The sequence below is a fragment of the Myripristis murdjan genome, chromosome 9, assembly GCF_902150065.1.
Source record: "Myripristis murdjan chromosome 9, fMyrMur1.1, whole genome shotgun sequence".
NCBI lineage: Eukaryota > Metazoa > Chordata > Actinopteri > Holocentriformes > Holocentridae > Myripristis > Myripristis murdjan.
The window spans coordinates 15,541,960-15,566,524 of NC_043988.1; the positions used below are offsets into that span (position 1 = coordinate 15,541,960).

General features: G+C 45.0%; 1 protein-coding gene across 13 annotated transcripts in view; it reads left to right on the forward strand.

Annotated features, from left to right (window-relative positions):
- mef2cb (myocyte enhancer factor 2cb) overlaps window positions 1-24,565 on the forward strand; it is a 66,484-nt gene that overhangs the window by 36,193 nt on the left and 5,726 nt on the right. For 3 of the 13 annotated variants that reach the window (XM_030060242.1, XM_030060250.1, XM_030060248.1), the window contains exons 4-6: window positions 14,223-14,366; window positions 17,593-17,770; window positions 18,672-18,719. In XM_030060242.1, coding sequence (XP_029916102.1) covers window positions 14,223-14,366; window positions 17,593-17,770; window positions 18,672-18,719 — 370 coding nt within the window. Of the gene's footprint in view, window positions 1-14,222; window positions 14,367-14,557; window positions 14,696-17,589; window positions 17,780-18,671; window positions 18,720-24,565 lie in introns of all 13 variants that reach the window. The other 10 variants (XM_030060243.1, XM_030060246.1, XM_030060241.1 and 7 more) reach the window with 6 other exon arrangements.

Here is a 24,565-nt window from a genome sequence, read left to right on the forward strand (position 1 = left end):
GGAGAGCATTTAGAAAGACAAATAAATCATCTGCCAACTAGACAGCATGACAGCTTATTCAGTTTTGCAGTACTGTATACGCTCTCATCCCTTCTCCATAATTCATATTAGCTTTTTCAGATTATTGTTGTATTGTCATTTTTGATGCTCGGGCTATCACTTTGGATTCTTTTTGTTTTCTTTCTTTATACGTAACACTTTGGTTGTAATCTGTTGTGCCACTCTGACACATAATCAGTAAAAATAAATAAATAAATAAATAAATAAATAAATACATTAATAAATAAATAAATGAAATAATAATAATCAGTAAAGCTATTTACATCAATGCTGTGTCCCCAAAGCTTATTTTAATTCTGATTACGCACCCATGTGGATCACAGCTTGTACTTTGTGAATTAATCATATCCAAGTATATCACAGGGATATAAAAGAAAAAAAAAAAACATTCTGTGCGTATTATATCATTTACATTAACCCATTTAGTATATACTTTTCTCTCCAGTATACCTAAGTGCTGGTACCCTTTATGCACCAAGCCCTTCGGCCACTGTCTCCCATAGTCAGTGTATTACCCTGCCCCAGCTGAGCCCTTGAAGAGAGTTGTCACATGTTTCAGCAAGTGCCTGTGACGAGAGCTCCTGCTTTGAAGCTCTCTCCCTAACTGTGTCTCTCCATTAAGGAGCAGGGGATGGCTAACGTGTAAACAGCCGTGTCAGGGGAAGATGCTAAAGAGCCTAGTGAAGGGAGAGCGCCGCGGCGCACTACCTACCCTGTGATTCCCGGTGGACCGGGGCTCCGCTGTCTCTGAGCGACTCACAGTGGGAGACATCGATCTGAAGAGGCCTTCAGCCCGAGCTGCAGCGTGCTAACGGGATTGGCCACAGGGCTGACACTAGCATGTTTAGTGTGGGTGGAAGGAGGGCGCGCGAAGGAGGACGGAGGGAGGGGCGGAGGGGAGAGGAACTCGGGGTCGGCTCCCTCCCGCGGAGCCTTGTGTGCTGCTGCTAGGCTACGTCACAGGTGCAGGAACGTGGGTGGGTTGTTGAGTTGGAGGAGGGGGGGTTGGGGGTTTGGATGGAGGGCAGGAGCAAAGCGAACTTCCTGTTGAGATGGTAGGATGGGGAGGAGGACGAAGGGATGGATTTTCGGGGTGGGGGCAAAGTCCCAAGAGAGCAAGAGAGAGACACTAAATATGACGTGATGTATGGCAATATGATATCTCCTTTCAAATGTGTACATCAGAAACCCCTTTCCTTCAGCAAACACACAGAAATGCATTTCTCTCTCTCTCTCTCTCTCTCTCTCTCTCGCTCTCTGTCTTTCTCTGTCTCTCTCGCTCTCTCTCTGTTGCTGCTGTGCCTGGAGGTGTAGTGGGAGGAGAGGCAGAGGTAGGGGAGCGGAGCTCAGAGTGTGGGCGGCTGGCATAGAGGCCTGCTACATTAGCAATAAAGCTCTATGTAATTAGCATGTCTTTGGTTGATAATTAGCGTTGTTGAGAGAGTGGCACTGAGAGCGTTGCACAGCCTCTCTAGCTACAGCATGTTTACAAGAGGCTGGAGGGCTTTTCTCTCTCCCTCTCTCTCTCTCATTCTATTTCTGTCTCTCTCTTTTTCATCCTGTTTTTCATTGAGCATATCTCCTCATATCCCATTATTTTGAAACTCTTTGTGTACGTATGGGCACGTAGATGTGTATGAGAGGCAGGAGACGGAGATAAAGAGAGAGTAGTAGAGATAAACTGAGAGAGAGAGAGAGAGAGAGAGAGAGAGAGAGAGAGAGAGAGGAGTGGTAAAGAAGGTCTTGATGACTCACATGAAAACCGTCTCAGCTGAGGATGACACTTCCACAAATATCTGTGAAAGCAAAAGACCAAGAAACCAATGCTACCCTCCTCCAAGCCCAAGCGGTAACACAAGAGAGGCATTGCTAATCAAGATGGCTGCAAAGCTATTGGTGTCAAATTCACAATGTAAAACACACAGAAACCCGTAATAATAGCAACACAAATCCAACGGCAATTCAATACACAGATTCAAATCGGGAACACATGTTCCCCAGTGTTTTGAATGCTTTTACTGAAACCGATTCCATGTATAGTGTCACACAGAATACTGTACGGCACGTAAACTTGTCCCTGAGATTGCAGTAAAAAAAAAAGTGTACTACAAAGCATTGTCAGCTGTTTTACAAAGGAGTGGGGAGGTCCACTTAATTAATGCTAATTCTTTAAAGAGCTGCTTATCCGTGCTCTCGTAATAGCTTGATGAAAGCAAACACAGAGGCAGAAAGATATCTCGCGTCGTTGGATGTCCGAGCGGGCCCGCGAGTGTGTCCTCCTGGCAGGTCTACAGTACACTCTGAGTCTGGCTCCAGATAAAACAGTCAAACACGCAGATAGATTTCCTATACTCACTGTCTGCCAGGCCGGTTTCCTGGACATGTGAACGGCATTAGGGGAGAAATGGGAAGCCGTGTTGGGAAATAACAAGAGAATAGATCCATATCTCCTTTTTCTTCTCATTCCTCCTTAGGAAGAATCTCTTTGAGCTCTCATTGGAGATTTATTATGCCAGTATGGGGGTTGTTAATTGCAATAGCACATGAAAGAGTCCTTTTTTTCCCCCCTCCCGATGATTGCGGATCAAGCCCAAACCTAAGTGGTGCTGGCTGGCTCTCGTAGTGATTGAACAGCCCCAAATCCAACAACACACCCGGGCTGTGCCAAATCCCTATTCCACAATGTGTTTGTTTTCCCTCTGTTGAAACAAAGAACACAGGTTTGTGATACAGCCGGAGGGTGAGTGAGTGAGCAGCGATAGGGAGCTTATACCCACTCAATACCAGGATATACCTCGAAAAAATGGAGGCAGGTGAATCAAGGTAGACGGTGGCGTTTGAGTGCATGTGTTCATATTCATGCACGCGAGTATTTCTGGCCTGTGTAAGAGTGCGCTCGCCGTGCCGGTACAGTATGTGTTTGTGCGTGTGTGCATACACGGTGACAATTGGCTCACACCCTGCAGAGATGATGGCATTGTGATGACCTCAGCCAGCACAGCACACTCTGATGCCATTGGCTCAAGCATCACATGGAGTGGCACATGGCTCTTGGTACAGAGCAGACCTCGCCTGCCTGCCTGCCTTCCTGCCTGCCTGCCAGGGGAAAGGCTGGTGGCCAATCCCATTTCCAGCAGATTAACCTAATCTGAAAGTTCAGCTCACCCTGTAATCTCAAACAGCAGAGCGGGGGGGAGCATGCCTCCCCTCCTATCCTCAACCCGATTCCCTCTATTCCCTCGCCTTGCTCTTTTTTTCCCTCCCTGCATCCTCACCTAAGAGGAAGTGCTGAATGAGAGGGGGAAGGGGGAGGGACAGAGGAATGGGTGAGTGCAAGGAGAGAAGGAGGGAGGGAAAGAGAGATGGAGGGAGGAAGGCTGGTAATTATTTCCAAAGGTCATTCTGTTAATGACTACCCGCTTGGCTAATGAGATTCAGCAAAGCTCCCTCACCATGTTTCACCCTGCGTATGGTTCACCCGTGTGCCGAGACGTGTGAGAAGCACAGGTGTGATTTCAGCCCAGTGACAGTCCACTGGAGGGAGGGAGGGGAGAAAAGAGGGAGGGATCAAAACAAAGGGAAATAAAGAGAAATAAAACGGTGAAAGGAAAAGAGTAAATATACCAGCGTCCACATCAGTTTATTGCATGCTTCACAACACGTTTCATTTGGCCATAAAATCTGATTTTTCCTCATGTTATAAATACTTGAGGGACTAATTCATCTTCTTGATTTCAGTTGCATTCACCTCAAAACTTTCCTTCTTCATTCATTTAAACATATTTTGTAACGTTTTTTTTTTTTCTTCTTCTTCCTTCCTCTTCATAATATTCTTGCACGTCAACAGAACATGTGATCTCCCTCTCTGAAGTGCCAGTGTGCTCATGCTCTGCCTCACTCTTGTGAAAATATTTTCCAGCATGTGTGCTATTCTATGTGCTTATTTGGTTTCTAAACAGCATGGAGAACATTAGCCTTAAGGAGTTTTCTCTGTTGATCGGCTCGCTGAATGACTTCTTCTCATGGCTCTCAAAGACTGTATAATTACTCTTGAATGCTTTCACTAATTTACCAACTACGGTTTTTACATGTGTCAGCATCCAAGAGAAATAAGGGAGTCATATCGTAGCCCTTACCCCACACTTGTCCACAGTAATTTGGGCGTTGAGGTGTTAGGATAGGGTGTATGTAGGTGGTGGGGGGAGGTTCAGGGCGTTGCGGTGATCACGGTGCCTCAGTGTTTATGAGTGACAGAGAGATCAACAACACGACTTGTTTTTCCTGGTGAGTTGAGGATTATGGTCTGAAGCTGCTTTGACTGACTAAGTAAATTAACCTTGTGACATTGGCAAGCTAGCAGCGTAAGGATTTGTTAAAACAAAGGCTCTGATGACAGCCCATCTCCACGCTGCAGCATAGCATATGTTGAAGAAAAAAAAAATGAAAAAAAAACACCTTTTTATACTAGTTAGTATGTGAAGCTTAGTGTGTTTCTTATATGAAGTGAGAGAAAGTTTCACAGTCAATAACTTCTCATGTACATATATTTCCTCCACCTTCAGTGCTTACTTTATACTCTCGATCTTATCAACACAGTCAGAGCTCGCTCTGTCAGCTCACTCATTTCACCGAGTTGCAAAGAAGCTCAAAGGTTAGTGGAAAAAAACCTACCACATATTGCATACTTGTGAAACATCTTCCCAGTGTTCAAAGCGCTGTGAATTCCACCGACTGAGGCGTGCCTTTGTACTCCTCTTTCCCAGTCTACACCCATCCACACCCCCCCTCCCTGTCCTTTCTCTTCGGACTTGGAGCTCCAGATATCAGCACTGTGTTGTATTGTTTCTTCTGCAGGCAAAGAAAAGGGGATATTATGGCACAAAAAGACTAATAAAGAGAAGGGGGAGTGCTTTCGTACGTTTTCCACAGATGTGTCTCCCTTTAGTCGCTACGTTTTCCTCACACTTTCCAGCAACTGGGAACATCTGCTGAGTTCACGGCGTATAAAAAGTAGGGTTTGTTAGATGGTCATAGTAAAGGAGCCCCCCCACACACATACACACACCCTCGCTCAGTGTTTTTTTTTTTCTTTTTGGTATTCTTTTCCCTAATAAATGCCTCAAAAACCGGTAGTGGTCTAAAAATAGTGTGTGGTGAAGCTAAAAATAGTGCCTGGCTGGCGGTCCTTGCTAGGAGAAAGAATAGGCGTGGAATCTCTCTCTCTCTCCCCTCTCTCTCTCTCTCTCTCTCTCTCTCTCTCTCTCTCTCCCTTTTTCTCCCTCGCTCTCTCTCACAGTGTTGGAGGCAGGGCGGGTGGTGGGGGGATGTTTTTGTAATGGAGGAGTGAGTAAGCAAAGTGTCAGGCTATTCATTCAGCCTCCGTCTCTCTCTCTCTCTCTCTCCCTCTGTGTGGATCGTCCATGAAGAGTTGCCCTCGGCGACCACATGCATAAGACCATCGGTCTGAGACCCAGCGGTGCCTATAAACATTTGATCCTCAGGATAAAGAGCTGTATTATTTAATTCCCTGGAATTTTTCCCCTCTCTCTACCACACAGAGGCTTCCTGTCTGGTTGCTTTTGAAACTTTTTTTGTTAACAGAGAAAATAAAGGCATAGTTTAGTTAACCGATGTTAGGGGCACATTTTTTTTGTAAGTGATATCTCACTTTTATCATTTACACTGAGAATTAATGCCAAACATGCAACATTTGCCATTAGAGTCTATATCACTAATGATCTAATTTGCAGCTTTTTTTTATTCATTTATTTATTTATTTGTGTTTCCTGTCTGTGAGCTCTTAATTTACACTTTAAATTGCGTTGTATCAAGGTAACGGGAGTCAAGAAGACAGGGGTGAAATTCTGCTCAGAGGCATGTTGATTGGCTTTGGAGAAAAAAATGTATTATCCCACCTCTATAGGTGGGGTCCCATGTCAGTGGTTTTCTTGGCTTGTAATTGGCAGGGCTTCCCATCATGCATGTGACAAACCCTGAGAGGTCTCACCCTCGCACAGCCAAGGCAGGCTCCTAACACAACCAAAATGATGGTTTTGGCATTTCGAACCACATTGTGTCGTGTGTAAATCTGTCTGTCTCCAGTTCTCCGGCCCCAGACATGAGGCCAACAAGTTAACCAAGCTAAAATTTTCTGTGCTATATGCCTGTCTCACTTCTTGTTTTTGAGGAGAGACTCGAAACAAAATGGCAGATAATGTACATGATCTACAGGCTCAGCATTTTATTCCACATCAGACGCCCGCTGCCCAGAAAAGCAGAACCTCAGACAAGAAACTATAAGTAGCATTTGGATCACTGTCAGAAGTGTTTTTTAAGGTCAATATACTGAAGCGGAAGTCTGAGGTATTCACACAACAACAAAAGGAGGCTTTAAAAATAGACTGTTTGAAATGTGCCAATATGTGGTCCCTGTGGTGTAGAGCAGTGCAAAGGCAGGCCACTTCTGAGGCCACGCTGCCAAAAGGCAAGGCTTTTCCACTACGCAGCCCAAAACAATTCACGCCAGTCATTAAGATGAAATGATGCCTTGTTCTTTGAAACTATTTGTGGAAAATTCAGAATAATGAAGATCTATTTTTATAGATGGCATTCCCTGCCCCGCCTGGAGCTTCCCCCCTGGCCTCAACCAACCACCAGAACCCCTCCCCTCCCCTGACTGCCGCTGTGGACAGGGTGTGGAAACTCAAGGTCACAGTATAGAGGTCAACCGGCTGGTCATTGTTACTCAAGGCCTCCCTCAGGCCCCCTTTCCTGTTGTGGCACCACGCGATAAGAGACACAGAGACAAAAGACGATAAGTGACGGTTGGTGGGGGACCAAGTGGGAATAGAGGGTGGCCAGAGGGAGGAATTGAAAGTTCACCCATTGCCACCCGAAAAGAACTGAAGCCTTGTGTCGTTAGGGTCCCGTGATTACTTAGAACATGAAAAGCAAGAGTTTATACAGCGGAGTGTTGATAATATCACATTGCAATTACATCGTGCCGCGTGTCATTACGCAAATCTGATCTGATGGCATTTGATGGAGATTTTTCTACACAATATTGAATTTGAATTACATGTAGACACAGTGCATGCTCCCTATTTTTGTAATTTTAATAGAGATGTATTATGTAACTCTGAAGAGGAGATGGAAGGAAAGATGGTAGGTTGAGGGTGCAGGCATAAGCGCCCTCTTTATCCAGTTTCACTGAGCTGGCATTGTGTCTCATAGTGTCTGTCTGGGTAATTATACAGTGTAGTGACTAGTCTGAATGACCACTTTGTTCCCAGGGCTGAGATGCTGCTGTAGCAAACAGTGTTGGATTCTGACATGTGCTTAGTGTGTGTCTCCTCCATATGGAGAACACTGGACCATCTGGTATTGTGCTATGTACTGGCTAGCTGAGACTGTCTGCCTGTGAGTGGGCCCTAATTTGCAACGGGCTCTTTTTAATGGTGATTTTAGCAACGTGTAGCACCACATCGCCACACTTGGGAGATATGTGGAGGAACCTCGTTGTGCACAGCACCCTCTATCTCTCTCTCTTGCTTTCTTTCTCTCACTCTTACACTTTCTCTATGTCTCGCTCTCTTTCTTAGTCTTTCCCTTTTTTGTGTTTAGCCAGTCCAGTGATCTCTAGACAGCCAATAATTACACAGTTAGACGGCGTTATTACCGAACACGCGACCATTTTGCCCAGGGTTGACGGATCCGAGCCGCCAGCCTTTGATTCCTGATTATAGTGCAGCAGGGCACCAGGAGCAAGGGGCTTCAAAGCCATCAAATCACTGAAAAGCCATTGATGCGCTAGTTTTTCAAACGGCGGCCCAACCACTGCAGAGGGATTCACAGATGATGACTGAAAAAAAAAAAAAAAAAAAAAAAAAACAGGCGAGGCACAACTGTGATTTGGGGGTCCCACTCCTCAGATTGGTAACCTACAAAATCGCCCCCACACCCTCCCCCTTCCAAATGCTCACACAAGCAGCATGTGTGCGTCCACACACACAGACACACACACACACACACACACACACACACACACACACACACACACACATACACACCACCTAGCCATCATCCATGGGCATGCCCCTCGACATGGTCCCTGGCATGTTCAAACCACGCTTCATGAAACTGTGGCCTTCTTGCCTTTGGTCTGCCATCTGCTTCCAATAAGCTAAGCCAGCCTGATCCCTCTGATGTTCCCTCCACTCTGGAAAGCGGAAAGAAAGAAAGAGAGAGAGGGAGAAAAAAGCGGGGAGAGACAGACAGAAAGAGAACGATAGGAAGAGGGAGCCAGAGGGACAGAGACAGAAAAGAGTGAAATAAAGAGAATGAGAGCTCATCCCAAAGTATCACCCCATCCCTGCTACCAACAAGCCCACCCTGAATGTGCTTGGGGGTCTTAATCCACAGCGGAGCCACTTCATGACCACCTCCATCTTGTTATTTGTGATGGGAAGGGACAGTGAGTCTCCCTGCTGCCTCACCCCACTGACACTCAGCCACATTTTTCTATACCAGTCTGCTCTGGTGAAATTGAGCCTGTGAATTGGTAAAAGCCAGGGAGGTCCCTATTGTGCTGCGGTTTTCAAACTCTCCCTCTGGCAACTCACCTTCTCGCTAAAATTCTCATGGTCTAAATCTTAGTTTTGTTAGTTAAGAAAATCAATCCTACTATTTAACAGTGTACTTTCCAAGCTCTTCTGCATTGCAGGAACTGAAAAAGACTATTTAAATATTGTAGCCTCCAGCATTACATGACATTCTCTTTAAGATTATTTGCGGGTGGTTTTTAATTCCATTATGACTCACCTTGGGGTCCTAAACCATGCAGTCACTGAAGATAACTCCTTTACTGTATACTGTAGGTGGCCCCTGTGGTCACATCCACCCCACACACATTCTCATGCATTGCCAAGGCCTGTACGCACCACTATTATATTGTCATAGACTTCAGGGAGCACAACCTTAATGTCTGAGGATTGTTGAAGTGAATCAGTCGGCTTTGTAACATTTTTAACATTTTGACACACCGTTAGATGATGCTGAAAGGCGGCCAGAGAGCGGCTGTTTATTCCAGTTCCATTTTATTTTTCCCACCACACAGCAAACATGATTAACCATAAGTGGCATAGTTATTATTGCCTTTTTATTTTGGTCGTCTGACAGAAACTGGTGTTTTCCATCAAGTGCAGAAATGCACTACAAAAGCATAAAGTGCTTAAACTGCTGCATTTACTGGGGAAAACAGTCTTTGTGCCTTACCACCATACTACGCTTCTTTCTTTCTAAGTCTTGTTTTTGCTTACAATAGTGTGTGCATATTCAGAGGACCATACAATGTTGGCAGTGGCATAAAAATCTGTTTATTATCTGCTGACTGTTTTTATAGGGGAATTTTGCACTGATGCTGCCAGACATTGCTTGAAGACATTGGCCTAGCTGTCACCAGTAGCCACAAACACAATATTGAATGTGTCTTACCCTTCGAAGCCCACTGCCAAGATAACCACAGTTGGTCTCTCAAACCCGGCAGCCGAGTGTCTACCTGAGAGAAGACGGATCCATCAAATCCACCAGTGTTTTGACTCAGATTGTGCTGAAATATAGTAATGGCACAGAAGATGAGTGGAGGAGGGTGGATGTAGGGAGACACAGTAACAGACTAAGACAGTGAGCAACACAGAGAGGTTGGGCAGAAAGAAAAGGGATAGAGAGGGTGGTCAGGGTGGCAGAATGCCGAGCAGACGGATCCTGGTATGGCGGGGGCTCTGGGCAGGCGTCAGCTGTCCCTAGCAGACCCCCTGAGGCCGCCCAGAATTCGCAGATACCCTCCATAATTCCTCACAGGAGCTACATGAGATTATCATCCACACCCCAAATTCTGAAATGTATAAAGGGAAAATGGTCATATTTCTCTCCCTGCAATTAGAACCTTAGTGAGCTCAAATCTTGGGAAAGTGGAATATGCACATCCATTTTTTCCCCCCATAAAATACAGACTGATAACCGTACCAGCACTTAGCCAAGGAAACCTGAATCAGTCTCCGTGCAACTCAGCCTTGCCTCACTTAACCTCCCGTTATCTCCGTCTAACCCAGCTCACCTTTTTCGCCCTGCTCTTCCCAGTCCAGGCCAACCTGGCCCAGGCTAGCCGTGGGCGCGGAGCTGAAGGGTATGAGACGGGTGTCTAAGTATGTAGGACGCAGTGTCTACGCCGTGCCTGCTTCACACAGGCCCTGTGACAAGTCGAGTCAGGAGGGAGCATCATGAAGAAGGAGTTTAATTAGGAGCAAGCCTCCAAAGGGGCCACAGAGAAAGACACAGAGCCAAGCAAGCATACACAGCTTTTTCTTTTTTTTTTCTCTCTCTCTCTCTCTGTGTGTCTCTCCCTTGTACTTTCTCTCCTTCTCTCTCTTTCTCTCTCTCTCTCTCTCGATAACTGTGCCCTGTGAATCTGTATTGGACTCATTTGTAGGTTGTACCTCTCTCTACTCTCCCTTTTTCTCCTCTTATCTGCCCCTCTCCTCATCCTGTTTCTACTTCAAAGGGTGTCCATGGTAGGCCATTTTGTTCTGTTTGGTGAGACTGATCACTGCTTATTAATGAACGCTTTGGTTTAAGGAGTAGAAGCTTTCATCTCCTGTAGGTCATACGGTGTGATCTTTTTGTTCTGTAGATTGTCTTTTTACTGCATAATAGGTAAAGGATTTTATTCCTAAACACCAACTATCTGACACCGATAGCTTGGTAATTACAAAAAAAACAAAACAAAAAAAAACTCTTACATTGTCAAAAATGTCACTATTTTGTAAACAGAGGCTTGAAGACAGCTAAAACTTTAATACAGCTCCATGAAAAGTTTCACTCTAATGCGAGCAATCATTTTGTAAGAGTAGATTATTCAAATCATGTGCATTTCTCTTTGGAATGAAAATCCTAATTAGTTAGAAAAATGTAGAATTTTAATATGAGAATGATAATTTGGGGGAATATTTTTTGTGCATAAAATTCAGCTCTTGGCATGAGTGAAGTGTACCAAAATGTTTTTTGTTTAATCCACATCCTATTACCATATTCCCCAAAGACTCTGTTTCCCTGCCAGCCCTCCATATCCATACTCTTTTTTTTTTTTTTTTTTTTTTTTTAATATCAGCATAGTAGCAGGGAAATCACTTTGCAATGATCGTTATTCTCTCAGTCATTTTGAAAGACTGCTCTTTGATGTCTCTCATATAGCGGTGATGATGTATAAGAGACTCGGAGCATTTGTTTGGAGCAGCGGTCGGTGTCGTCACGGAGAGCTATGAAATGCATGACAAATGCAGGGCATGGAGGGAGCAATGGGCAATTAGAGAGTGAGGGGAAAATACATAGGGTGACAAGGATAGGGTGAGACAGGCTGGGGTGGAAGATGGGAAGAGGTGGGGTAGAGAGGGTATGAGAGAGAGAGAGAGGGCCTTCTATGGCCATATGAACACTGCAAAGGTTGTGATTGGTCGTTGGGCTGTGTGTCAGCCTTTGGCAACAGGTGCGATGTCGTTAAACAGGTGGGCATAGCTGGGATGAGTGGCATTGCGCCCTTGTGCCGCACCCTCGATCTGCTGAGCCGTGCTGGAAAGCTAAGCCTGGACCACATGCTTCAAAGTCATATAACACTCCAGCCCTGGCTCCCTGCACCCCATCAACACCCGACTCAACCACTACCCCACCCCCAACCCACCCACTCACCCAGCTCACTTACCCCATATGGGTCTCACCTTTAGCCGAGCCCTCGTTCCCTCCTCCCAGCATGCCCTGCCGCCTTACTCTTCCCAGAATGGAAGCGTTACCTCATGCACTTTATGCTGCTGGTGGTTGGCGGTTCAATTCTGCACTGCAAGTAGAAAGTATAAGTTGATTTTCCTTGAATGCATTCTCATGTGAACAGAAAAAAAGGCCAGCAGTTCAGCTCTTGTCAGTTCGACATGAATTCTTGCATCGCCAAGACCAGAATGAAAGTACACCAAAGAAACGGGAAAAAAAAGTTTTACATCTCACGCCTTTGCCAAAAAAGACAGCATGCTAGACCTTCGCAACCCCTTTGTTCTTTTGACTCATCCACCTCAGATAGAGCAAGAGTGCCTGATTCACTGTAGGTCTGTTAGAAGTCAGATCTCCTGCGTTGCCTTGGTTGATTTGTTTGGTGTGATTTCCTGAAGACTGTCAGAGATGTGAGAGACGCTTTCAAATTCAGAACTCCAGATTTCCACTCTGGGGGCCAAGTGAGGATTCAGAGTGAGAAGAGGAGAGCCAGCAAATGTTGACACGCTTACAGTAGCTGCTTCGCCACGAGACGCCTCAGGAATCAAACAGCTATCACACACACAAAAGAAGCCCTCTAAGTTCACTAAAACCACACTCAAAACAGGGCTTTGTTCTGCTGACATGAGAGATGACTGGATTGTTATTTGTTTTCTAAGCAGGCAGATCGCTCCCTGTCACTTCTGCTGCTGGTTGTGATGGAGTAGCTAGCACTTGTATCTCTGCCATGAGTGAGTACTGAAGCAGGCAAACAAATGAGAGGGAGAAGTTCACTAAGATTAACTTATCTTAGCATCTATCTTTTTCCTTGCTCAGTCTTTCTCTCGATCTCTTTCTCTCTCTCTTTTTCTCTAACACCCACTCTCACACACCCACACAGGCACACACAAACACAGACTCATTCCCCTCATTCTCCTCCCACACACACACACACACACACACACACACTACCATCACACACTCAAACAGACACATGCACGCACCGACGCGCTAAAACATACACACAGAGAGGCACACACTTGATCAGCATCAAATACAGGGTGTGCTAAAGTAAATTTAATTACGTCTGTCTGATATGGAGCTTCAGATGAAAGCAGGAGAGCGCAGTGTGAAGCGACGTCTGCGCAGACAGGAGCAGGCCCGTGATATTCCTCCTGTAGACTAATCTCCCTTTATTAAAGCCAGCCGTGGAGGAGAGAGAGGGGGGGAGGGAGGGAGGGGGAGAGTGAAGAGAGGAGAGGAGGGGAGGGTGGGTGGGTGGTGGTGGTGTGCGGGGGTCTTTGATGAGATCCTTAACTGTCAGCTACTGTACTTTTCTTCTTCTTTCTCCCTCTTTCTTTGTCTCCCACTGTACGAGGCAAATGAACGCAGCACCCATTGGTACATCCCTACCCGCTCGCTCAGGCAAACATCCCCTCATGCTATCACACAGAGTAATGCGCTCTGAAACTTATCCCTATTGTTATTGTTGTCAACGATATCTAAAGAAGGACAGAGGCAGCTTCCTCTCTCTCTCTCTCTCTCTCTCTCTCTCTCTCTCTCTCTCTCTCTCTTTCTCTCTCTCTCTCTCTCACTCGCTCTGTCACTTTCCCATCGCAGGGAGTGGTGAGTGAGTGGAGAGCAGGCTTCTCTGTCTGTCTGCTGTTTTCTGGCCACTCAAATGGGGGCAGGTGGCCATCAGGTGGCCAAAACAGAAACTGCCACATTTAAAAACACACACCACAGACCTGAACCTAGTCACCTTTCCTGTATCTATCTCAGTCCTATTCCACTATCCACTGATGACCACGCTTACAAAAAATGTGTTTCACTCCCATGTTTTATGACTGTCCCCCTTCCTGTGTAATTATGAGGTTTTAAGGTCCCATGTTGCCTCATTTGGTTGAAGAGTCTCAGCATTTGTTATGTCTTGTTAGTGGATGCGATTAAATCCTTTGTGCCATCCTGAATGTTTTTCTTGCATGTTTACTTGTTGACAAAGCAGCCGCTGTGTCCTCACCTCACCCCGTGTCGATGGAGGTTAGAATGGAGCCTGCCAAACTGATTGGTTGTAAGTGATAAGGTGGAATTTATGGAATATTTTCTCGGAAACAACATGTTTTGTTTTGGAGAAAATGCTTTTGAAATTTGCTTATAAGCAAGAATCAAAAGGCACTTTTTTCTACTTGTTTTGTTAAATTTGTTAAATTACTATCTGATCGATTCCTAATCCAGCTTGACTTTTTGTCAGGATCGATTCTAAAAGGCACCTCCTCACAGTTCATCTCTCATTCCCCCTCCCAAGCTGTACTCCTGGGTCACTGTTCCCCCCCAAGCCCCTCAACTGTGCTGTGCAACTGCTCTGTTTGCAGACATTGAGAAAGAAGGGCCTAAACGGCTGTGACAGCCCAGACCCCGACGCAGACGACTCGGTCGGTCACAGCCCCGAGTCCGAGGACAAGTACAGGAAAATAAACGAGGACATTGATCTGATGATCAGCAGACAGAGACTGTGTGTAAGTACCTCTTGTTGAACCCCATGAGCCTTCCTCTCACCTTTCTCTCCTCTCTCTCCCTTTTCTCCCCCCCACGCTCTCTGTCCCTGCGTCCTCGTTTTTGTCGTTTTGTCATCTGTTCCTACCATCCATCTCTCCGTCGCTTCATCTGTGTCTCCGTCCGTCTCTGTGGGGGTTATGGGACCTGGCAGGCATTGAGCAAGAAGGAGAACAAAGGCGGCGAGAGCCCGGAGCTCGAGTCTGCTCTCACCCTCACCCCACGCACTGAGGAGAAATACAAACAGATTAACGAGGAGTTCGATCACATGATTAAAACTCATAAAATACCTGTAAGTACTGGGTTGACACTACGCTGCATCCTCAGCTGGCTAACAAGACACTGAGTGGCCGTGAAGCTAACCCAGCTAACCGCCATTGTTTGCCTCTAGACTAAATACACAAAGTGAGACCTAACCGCAATCTACTAGGCAAATACAGATATGCTAATTACAACTAGAAGATATATACTTACAGTGAAAAAAATTACAATTCTTTGATTTCGCTTGATTACAGTTGAGGAGCCGTGCTCAAATTTGGCATAACTTTAACCAATAATCATAAGTAGCAGGCATTTTTGTCATGGTGATTGGGTGTTTTCTCTCTTGACAAATTTGAAGCTCACTGGTATCCCACCCCTGAACCTATTACCCATAATGCCTTGCCCGGCTCTCAGGGGAGGTGTGGTCTGCATGTGTTTTTCCCTTTTCCTGCATCGAAACACAGCGCTCAGTCACCCGCAACAACAAGGACAGACACCATGGCAATGAAACAGCAGCAGGCATGCACACACTCTTAATCATGGGTCTGTATCTCATGCGTTATGAAAAAGAAAAAAAAAACAAAAAAACAACTCAATTATCTTTCTTCAACCTTCATCACTGAAATAATGAGGCTAATGAAGGCAATGTCTGACAGTGGCACCTTTTTAAAAGGACATCTCTGTCGATGGCCATAGGTAGAGCTAAACTTTGTCCACTGTCGGATTTATATTGTAAAGCATCCATTTTACAGAAGAGGCAAATCTCAGCAGCCAGCCAGCAGAAACCACAAAATAAAAGCTCTTTTCGACGTAAACTGAGCTCGCTCACCATTCACAAAGCACCATATTGGAATGGTTAGCGTCCTAGCCATATGGTGAAAGAGATAATTCCACGGTAGATAATTCAAAGAACAGTAGTGTGTGACAGGGTTGTGTGGAGCAGGGGGAGATGTGGTTAGAGGCAAGGCGAGGGTTGGTGAGTTGGGGTGGCGTGGCGGGGTGGGGTGGGGTTGGGATGAGGGCTGGGTGGGGATGGGGGTGGGGCAGCGGTGGTGGGGGTGACTCTGCTCACAACAAGTGGCAGTTCAGTGTGTGGTCAGGGTGGCTGCCAAGCACTGGGCCTCTGGATTGCAGGGGACTGTTGAGGGGACTGCAGGGAGAGGGGGGAGGAGGAGGGATGAGTGAAAACAGGAAGGATGGCACCAGTTAAATGACAGCTTGCAGGCGGGGCCCTTACACCAGTGATGGGGTGTGTGCACACACACACACAGACAAATGTGTGCACACACACATACACACATCTACAGGCCCTCCCGCACTCGCTGAACCACAGAGCGTACAGCAGTCATGAGGTACAGAAACTCCAACAAGGAATCCAAGATGGAAGAAATTACTGAAAATCTTAAAAAAATAAAACAGAACCAGAGACAGCCACTCGCTAGTTATGAAAGAAAGCAACCAAGCTTTTGGCCGGCCTGTTCCTGCGTAGAGTTGCAGCAAAAGCGAAAAGTGGAGAGGCCTGCAGTGAAATATGGTTAAAGTAACTCTCTTTGTACCATGAAATAATATTTGCCCTGCAAAAAGAACATTAGGAGAGGGGAGAAAATTGAAGAAGACTAGGCAAGGCAAAGGCTCATATCCTACTTCCACGTCAGCCATGCCGATGTTCCCACTGATGAGCTCCCTTCATTGCCCTGAGACACATGGCAGCAATTTAAGGCCCTATTTTCTACTTCCTAAAGCTAACATGCAGGATCAACCACTTCCAGGGCACTCCCAAGGTTAAGCCCTTCTGCCAAGTGACACAATAAACATGACAAACTAGACGCCTGGGGCCAGGAGGCCTTACTAGCTACTTCTACTCATGTTCCTGATGAGACTGCTGACTGACAGTCTACCACTTAAAAAACACTTTGCATTCATTATATTGGACAGAAAAAAATATGTTATTCCTTCATATTTATATATACACACACACACAGTAACTGAGCCATCGTGATTACATTCACTACTCCGGTCCCAAAGCTACTTTTACATGACATAGTGTATGGATTTTTATAGTGAGGTGAAGACAGACTGAATTATCTTTAGCTCATTTAGAACAGTGGGAAGCCACTGGCCTTATTCCCAGTAAACCGTAGCCTTCTTATTCCTTTAATGTAATAAACCAAGAATGTATTTCTGGGAATATAAATGCAGTGACCACAGCACAATGCTTCCTCAGGTCAACCTTTTGTTTCCATTGAAGAAAATCTCCTTAAAATGTCACAACATGTGAGGGACAAAAACTTAAGTCATGTGAAGACGCACTATTAGTAGCGTTTAAAGAAGCAAAGGCCAATGTCCATATTCTTTTTTTTGTATTTGCATACTATTACGTCTCTGTGTTGGATAAAGTTTGGATGATGGAGTGTAGCCAGCCCATATATCAGCTTGCAAGCGTTTTGAGGTACTCAAAGAGGAGTTTTCTAAGCGCTCACCCTTTTCTTTTCTTTTTTTTTCTTTGCAACCCTCCCCTTCACAATTCCTCCTGTCTTGTTCTTTGTCTTTGTTCCAAGAAGTTGTTTTCTCTACCATTCATCTATGCATGCATGTCTATTGTTAGTTGTCCGTTTGTCCTTGTGGACTTTGGTGTCTCTTTCAGTCTCAGTTTTTTTTTCTTTTTTTTTTTTTTGAACAGTGTGCATTTGACTGCCTCTGTTTTATATTCCTTTGTGTTTCTGGAGTTTCTGGAATGTCATGTCTCTTTCTGTCTCGCTGTTTCTCTCTGTCTCCATACCTCTATTTGATGGCCTTGTCTCAGTTTGTTCGCTCACTGTGTTTGTTGGCATCTTTCAGTGTCTCACTGCTTGATTTAATTAAACATTAACCATCCTCGCTCTCTCTCTCTCTCTCTCTCTCTCTCTCTCTCTCTCTCTCTTCCAGCAGGCCGTACCCCCGTCTAACTACGAGATGCCCGTGTCCATCCCCGTTAGCAACCAGAACAGTCTCATTTACAGCCATCCTGGTGGTTCCCTAGGCAACCACAACCTGTTGCCACTGGCACACCACGGCCTACAGAGAAATAGCATGTCTCCTGGAGTCACACACAGACCCCCCAGTGCAGGTAACACAGGTAGGACCTAACATGCACTCATCCACCCATGTACACGCCGCTATTACAGCTACCTATCTTTTTGACTGCCTGTCTGTCCTTTTACGACCATCTCCTCTCTTTTTCACACATGTACCTAGTCACACGCACACACTCACACTCTCACATTCTAATAGGCCATCTATTTTGTTGCACAATGACCCTTAATATTTCCACTAGAAGGCAGTGAGTAAATCAGAAACCAAACTCCCCTCATACACTCACATATTGCCTGCTCAGTATTTTATTTAAAGTAAGTCGATGATTTAATATTGCATTTAAATCCTGCCAGCGGCCCTGTTGATTTAGTGTGAGGTTCTATACAGGGGATGTCTGGCTCTATGTATAGGCACTGAGCTGCTGGTGACATAAGCAAATCAGGCCTGTCGGTTTGTTATTGTTGTCCAGAATCCTTATTCTGTCCCTCTGGTCTGTAGGCTGCTGCCCACACCCTCACCCTGTCATTACAACTGGATGCTAGAAGCGCCAGCACAAACTAAATATGAGTTTTGGCGCTCGCAGCATCCACACCAAACCGCACACGTTCTGGGCCCTCCCACTCTTCCACCTCACATGGCTTAAAAATAACAATGTGTCATTTTTCTTGGACGTCGTCTGTATGTATCCACTCGCAGTGTCCAGTTGCTCAGAGCTTAAGGTTTCAGTGGGAAGCAGTGTTCCTTCTGGTATCAGTACACATGTCATGTACACACATACACACGGCAGATTGTGGCTAAACTGAGTTAGCCACTCGAAGCCAAGCGAGGAACGAGAAGGGAGGTGATAGTGGATTGAATACAGGTGTGAAAGAGGGAAGTCTCCCCTCTAATGGTTTTCTTCTCTTTCGGTTTCCCCTCTCTCTTTCATCTTTCAGGTGGCCTCATGGGTGCTGACCTCACCACTGGCGCGGGCACCAGTGCTGGTAAGAATGGCCTCCTTTTCTCACACAGTTGTCTGCTACAACACACACAAGCGCACATATGTACATGGTACCCACTCAACCACTCGGGGCCATAAAACGCATGACTAATAGTAACCCAAACCCAAGTGGAGATTCTGTCCATGATGTGTTGATGTTAGTGGTCTTGGAGTTCATCTGGGAATGTTTGCCCAGCACTGGGGCTGTGACACATCCTGCTTGGTTTCAGCTATAAAACTGTAAAACAAGTGGGGGGAAATAAAATTGGATTATACACCAGCAGATAGATTGATGAGATGGACAGTCAGCAGAGGTGTGAGACCTTTGACTGTACAGTTTGACCCCCCACCTCTTCTTCTCAAACTTCCTCTCTCTCCCTCTCAGCTCTGTCTAATGAGCCACGCATCAACATGTCGCACATATACAACTCTTTAACCACTATTTATTTCTTCTGCCTCTTGGGTTTCGATGTAAACTGCAAATGACAACAGCTGCAGTTCCCATTTAGTCCAAGTTGTTTTGCTACATAAACTCTTTATATGGGCTAACTGCTATCATATGTGTGCAGCATAATTAATCCAGTGTTTTGAGTTGCCCACTATACCATAATGATGCTGTTGAGAGTGGAGCAACATATGTATAAAGAACATATGTGTGTAGAATCATGTGTGTTAGCTTCTGGAGATCAACATGTATGTCTCCAGGGGTATGTCAGGCCACTGTTTTATTATATAGAGACTCTATTTTAAAGGTTTAAATTTTACAGCCCTGAAGTACAGTGTAGAATATAAAAAGGGGGAGTTTGGGAGGTCAGTGGGGCACAGCTGGGCAACCCTGTCTGGCCCCTAGGGCTCCATCCCAGGGGTCAGCGCCTGGTTTCTCTGTCTGGTCACTCGTCACACACACGCACATGAACACACATACACACACACACACACACACACACACACACAACAGGGCCATTTGTTGTGGCGTGTGCTCGTCGGCAGCGTGCTGCAGAGTGTGCTTCAAATGTAGCCTTTGTGTCGCCACAGCGAGGGAACAGAAGCGCTCTGTGAGAGCTCTGCGTCGCTCAGCAGCAGCGAAAAACACGATGTGGAGAGAGAGTCATGTGGAAGCTAAAAGATTCCATTCAAAGCTCTCTTAAATCTCATCTAGAGGGAGAGAGAAAGCGTGCAAGTGTGTGTATGTTGGGGGGAAACCCCAGTGATGAATATCCAGTGATGGTGGAAGCATGTGTGCAGAGGAGAAACAGTGGGAGAACACAGATTGGAGTGTGCTGTGAAGTTGGTCAGCCATTTTAATGATGTTCTTCTGAGTGACTCAATGTGAGGTGGCCCGGCCACTGTGGCACCACAAGGACTCGTTTATTGTTCTTCTCCTCCTCAGCGCAGGTTTTGATAAGCTGATTGTCTAGGTAACCATCTGGCCGCCTTTCTGTGGGTGTCCCTACTGCCATGGCCTAAGTGGCTCAGGAGGGACCAGGTTTGTGTAAGTTGTGTGTGTGTGTGTGTGTGTGTGTGTGTGTGTGTGTGTGTGGGTGTGAATTGCTCTTTCTAAACGCACACACATAGGCTATGCAAAACCAGTGCTGTGCCACTCATGTCGTCCACTGTCAGATTTGATTGATAAGAAAGAAATGACTGTGTTGAAGACTGAAGACTGAGTCATCAGGTCCTCTTTATGGAAATGTTGTGGGTGGCGTGTGTGTGTGTGTGTGTGTGTGTCTGTCTGTGTGTCTGTGTCTGTGTCTTCGTGTGCATGTTCACAGCTATGTATGTGTTATATCACTCAACCTCTTTGCTCGCTAGGAGAAAGACAGATAGAGATACGGAGATGAGATGGGGAGAAAGAGAGCAAGAGAGTGAGGGAGAGAAAGACAGCTGTCCCAGCATGTGAACACCTCCATTTGTACAATTATGTACTGTAGCTGTCAGCTCTGCTCTGATCAGCACTCTGCTCGCCAGAGCGCACTGAAGAAGTAACCAGCCGCTCCTGCCACCTCTCACCTTGATCATACACCAATTACTCTCTAAAACACGGTACACATGGTGCATCATTAGGACATCTCTTGCCTTAATCACACAGATGTTACATACAAATACAAGCTACACTCAGCAGCATGCTCGTTTTAAAACATGCAACCATCTACCTCTGACCTCCTGTCTTGGTTCTGCTAATTCCCTCTCTAAAACACCATTAGGCCGATACAGTAACTGGTAGCCAGCCAGGTTCAGCAGATCAAATATTGCGTGTCTAATGCCTATCAGCGCCTCACACTAACTGCACAAGCTGTACGCATGAGTGTGACACACCAGTTCAGTTGGTGAATTCAGAGTTGAATGCACATTTGGCCAAACCGCACCGGAAGAGTGTGTGTGTATGGGGAATAGAATGGAGCGCGCCTGTTAAACCACAACAGGACATCAGAAATTTGTTCAGTAACAGTTAAATGTACATGAGTTTAACCACACCTCTCTGTTTTGTGTGTGTGTGTGTGTGTGTGTGTGTGTGTGTGTGTGTGTGTGTGTGTGTGTGTGTGTGTGTGTGTGTGTGTAAGAGAAAGACAGAGAGAGAGAGAGAATGAAACGAAGAGTGGGGTGAGGGGGGTCATGTCAAACACACACACACCTTGAGGTGTCCTAGGTCATAACCATGACACCTACAGACAGTTTGCCGTCCTTCAGCTTTGACCTCAGGTTTTTCCCAGCCCCTCAGAAACAGCAATAACTTGTTTATCTGAATCTCAGATCAGATGTTACTCGCTTTTTTACAGAAGCAAAATAGACTCCTGGCTGGGCTGTGTTAATTTTGGTACTTCCTCTAAACGGTTGACGCCAGCCTGCATCGCAGCTCAACCGTGTGAAGCAGCGAGGAGGAGAGGAGTGGAAGTGAGCGCTGGATACCATGTCCTCAGCACTGAGGCCTGTGTGCAGCCGGCAGGACACAACTGTTGTTAGATCACAGTGAACACGCCGTACAAGAGCATAGAATCAAATAGAACAGAACAGAGAAAAGAACAGATTGGGGTACAGTAGAGAATAGAATAGAATAGAATAGAATAGAATAGAATAGAATAGAATAGAATTGAAGTAAACTGAATTGAATTGAAGTGAATTGAACTGAATTGAATGGAATGGAATTATTAAACTCAACTGAACTGAAATTAATTTAATTAATCATGGAAGTGAATACATAATATTATAGAATAAATTTGTTAATAAATAGAAGAGAACCAAAGAACATGGGATAGAATAGAATAGAATAGAATAGAATAGAATAGAATAGAATAGAATAGAACAAAATGGAACTGAATTGAACTGACTTAAACTAAACTGAACTGAACTGAGGAGTAGAGAATAGAGTAGAATAGAATAAAATAGAATGGAGAAATGAACATATTTGGGTAGAGTAGACAGTAGAACAGAATAGAATAGATCAGAGCAGAACAAAATTGAACTGAATTGAATTAAATTGAATTGAACTCAGTGGAAATGAACTGAATAGAGCAGAGAACAGAATATAATGGAATAGAATAGAATAGAATAGAATAAGATACAGTATATAATAAAATGAAACTGAATTCAGTATCGAGAATGAGAACAAAACAGCACAGAAAAGCAGAGCAAAACAGAAAAGAATTGAACTGAACTGAAATCCAGTGAGCCGAATTGAGTCGAACTGAAATGAACTGAACTGAGCTGAGTTGAACTGATTAGAGAATAGAGAACAGAATAAAATAGAACAGAACAAAACAATATAGAATCGAACAGAACAGAATAGAATAGGGTAGGATAGAACAGAATACAACATAGAATCAAGTAGTTTCCTTCACAATTCTTGCTTCATTAATTTTATTAGCCTGTGACTTAACTCTGTATGCGCTTAAGGACTGGCCTATGCCACTCACAGTCATCCAGCAGCTAATTGACTGGACTGTAACCGTCTTCACGGGGTGGAAATACACAGATGTCAGTTTAATTGTCTCCAAGATGAAGTCCATGTCATCTTGACCAAACTGTGTATTAATGTCTCTGTATGGCTCACTCTCTTTTTTCATCTGTACAGAAACACTGATGTACTTCCTGCTGGGTTATTTACTAAAAGTGTGTGCGTTCATGTGCGTGTCTGTGTGTGTGTGTGTGTGTGTGTGTGTGTGTGTGTGAAAGAGAGGGAGAGAGAGTGAGTGAGTGATCTCATTCATCTATCTCCACATGCACCCACTCCACCTCACAAAGGGCCAGCCATGAGAATGAAAGAGCGGGAAAACTGAAGAGGCAGCTGCCTCTTCGCTAATGTGAGATTGACACTGGAACTAAGAGGGTCCAACACAAAACACACACGTGCATCCATGCGCCATGGCCTGCGCACAAGCAGCCATAGAGCGCATCTCATAAAGTGTCTCAAGTCATACCGCGCTTATGTTAAATATATAGCCATGTATATGCAAAGATTGCATGTACAAGCAGAGCGTACAATGTTACACAGAGTCTGTTTTGTTAACATCAGATTATACAAGCACACGCACCACACATGCCGGCAGAGACGCAAACACGAACACACCAGCAGTCACACACACACACTGTTTTTCTCGTTTTCTGTCAGACGGCCTCATTTTCTCTCACCGCTAGCGGTCGTTTACTCTTCAGATTGTTCAAATTGAGCTTTCGAGACTTTTCATTTCCAAACAACAAAAACCTCGCTCTCAAATTAAACAAAGATCAGCAAGGGAAATTGCCCAGGAAGACATCTGCGACTCATTTTCCCCTGGAGTATATGATTAGGAAATTCATTTATGTCTAACGTATAATTCCTGCCCGTCTTTCAAGTGGGAACGTCCACACAGTGCCCTGTGTTCTACCCCTTGGAAGAAGGAAGGAGAAGTAGGGGGAAAAACAGCTTGTGGGATTGGGTTAGAAACAAAGAATATGCTGCTTGCAAGACTGCTCCACTCTCAGTTTTTTAATGATATTGCTCGGATATTGCCCCACTGCTTTTGAGCGAGGACTGGGTGCTATGCATTCTCCTAAACTCTGTAGTTTAGGGGAGTGCGGATCCAGTGGCAATCCCTAGGCAGGGTCTTTGTCTGGAAGAACCACATGTGTTTAGCTCTGATGGCCAAATGATGGGTCCCATCGCTCTGTGGTCTCGCTCCCCATAATTAGATGTTTTTACACAATTCACTGGCTGTTGCCGGGTACATATAGCCTTAACTGACAGTGACAGAGGTGGAGGGTGAAGGCTTCTCCGAAACAAGTGGATGCCTGCATCCTATTCTCAGTTGAAATCTTGTTTTTCTGCCAGTGGGATAAGATAATCCCACTTTTTTCCAGTGCTGATCAAATAATCTTGAATAAAGTGACATTTCCTTTCCTTTATTTGTGATCTGTCTTATTCTGCCTTATTTCGACATATTTATATTTATTTCCCCCGAAGAATTCCTGAAGCAAGTGGGATTGTCACATACCCCTGGCTGATGTTTTTCACTTGTTTTAAGAACATCAAGATTTTAACACTGACTAAAGGACTTGTTACGTTGGAGATTTTCTTTTCTTTCTAACTGCATAAGGAACGGTAGTTAAATAGTAAGGACTTTGGCAGAAAGTGTTGGTTTGTTTGACAGTAGAGAAAAACAGTGACAAGGAAGACAGGGTGAAAATGGGTTCCTGTCGTTCTTAATTCGGCTGCACCATCATGGACAGAAGATTTTCCACTTGTTAAACTTTTGAAATGTGTTACATAACATGTAGAAATTTCTTTGCTTCATAGATCATTCAAGTATATAATGTTTCTCCGTCTATCTCTCTCTCTCTATCTCCCTCTTTCTTTCTGTTACTCCCTTGTTTTTC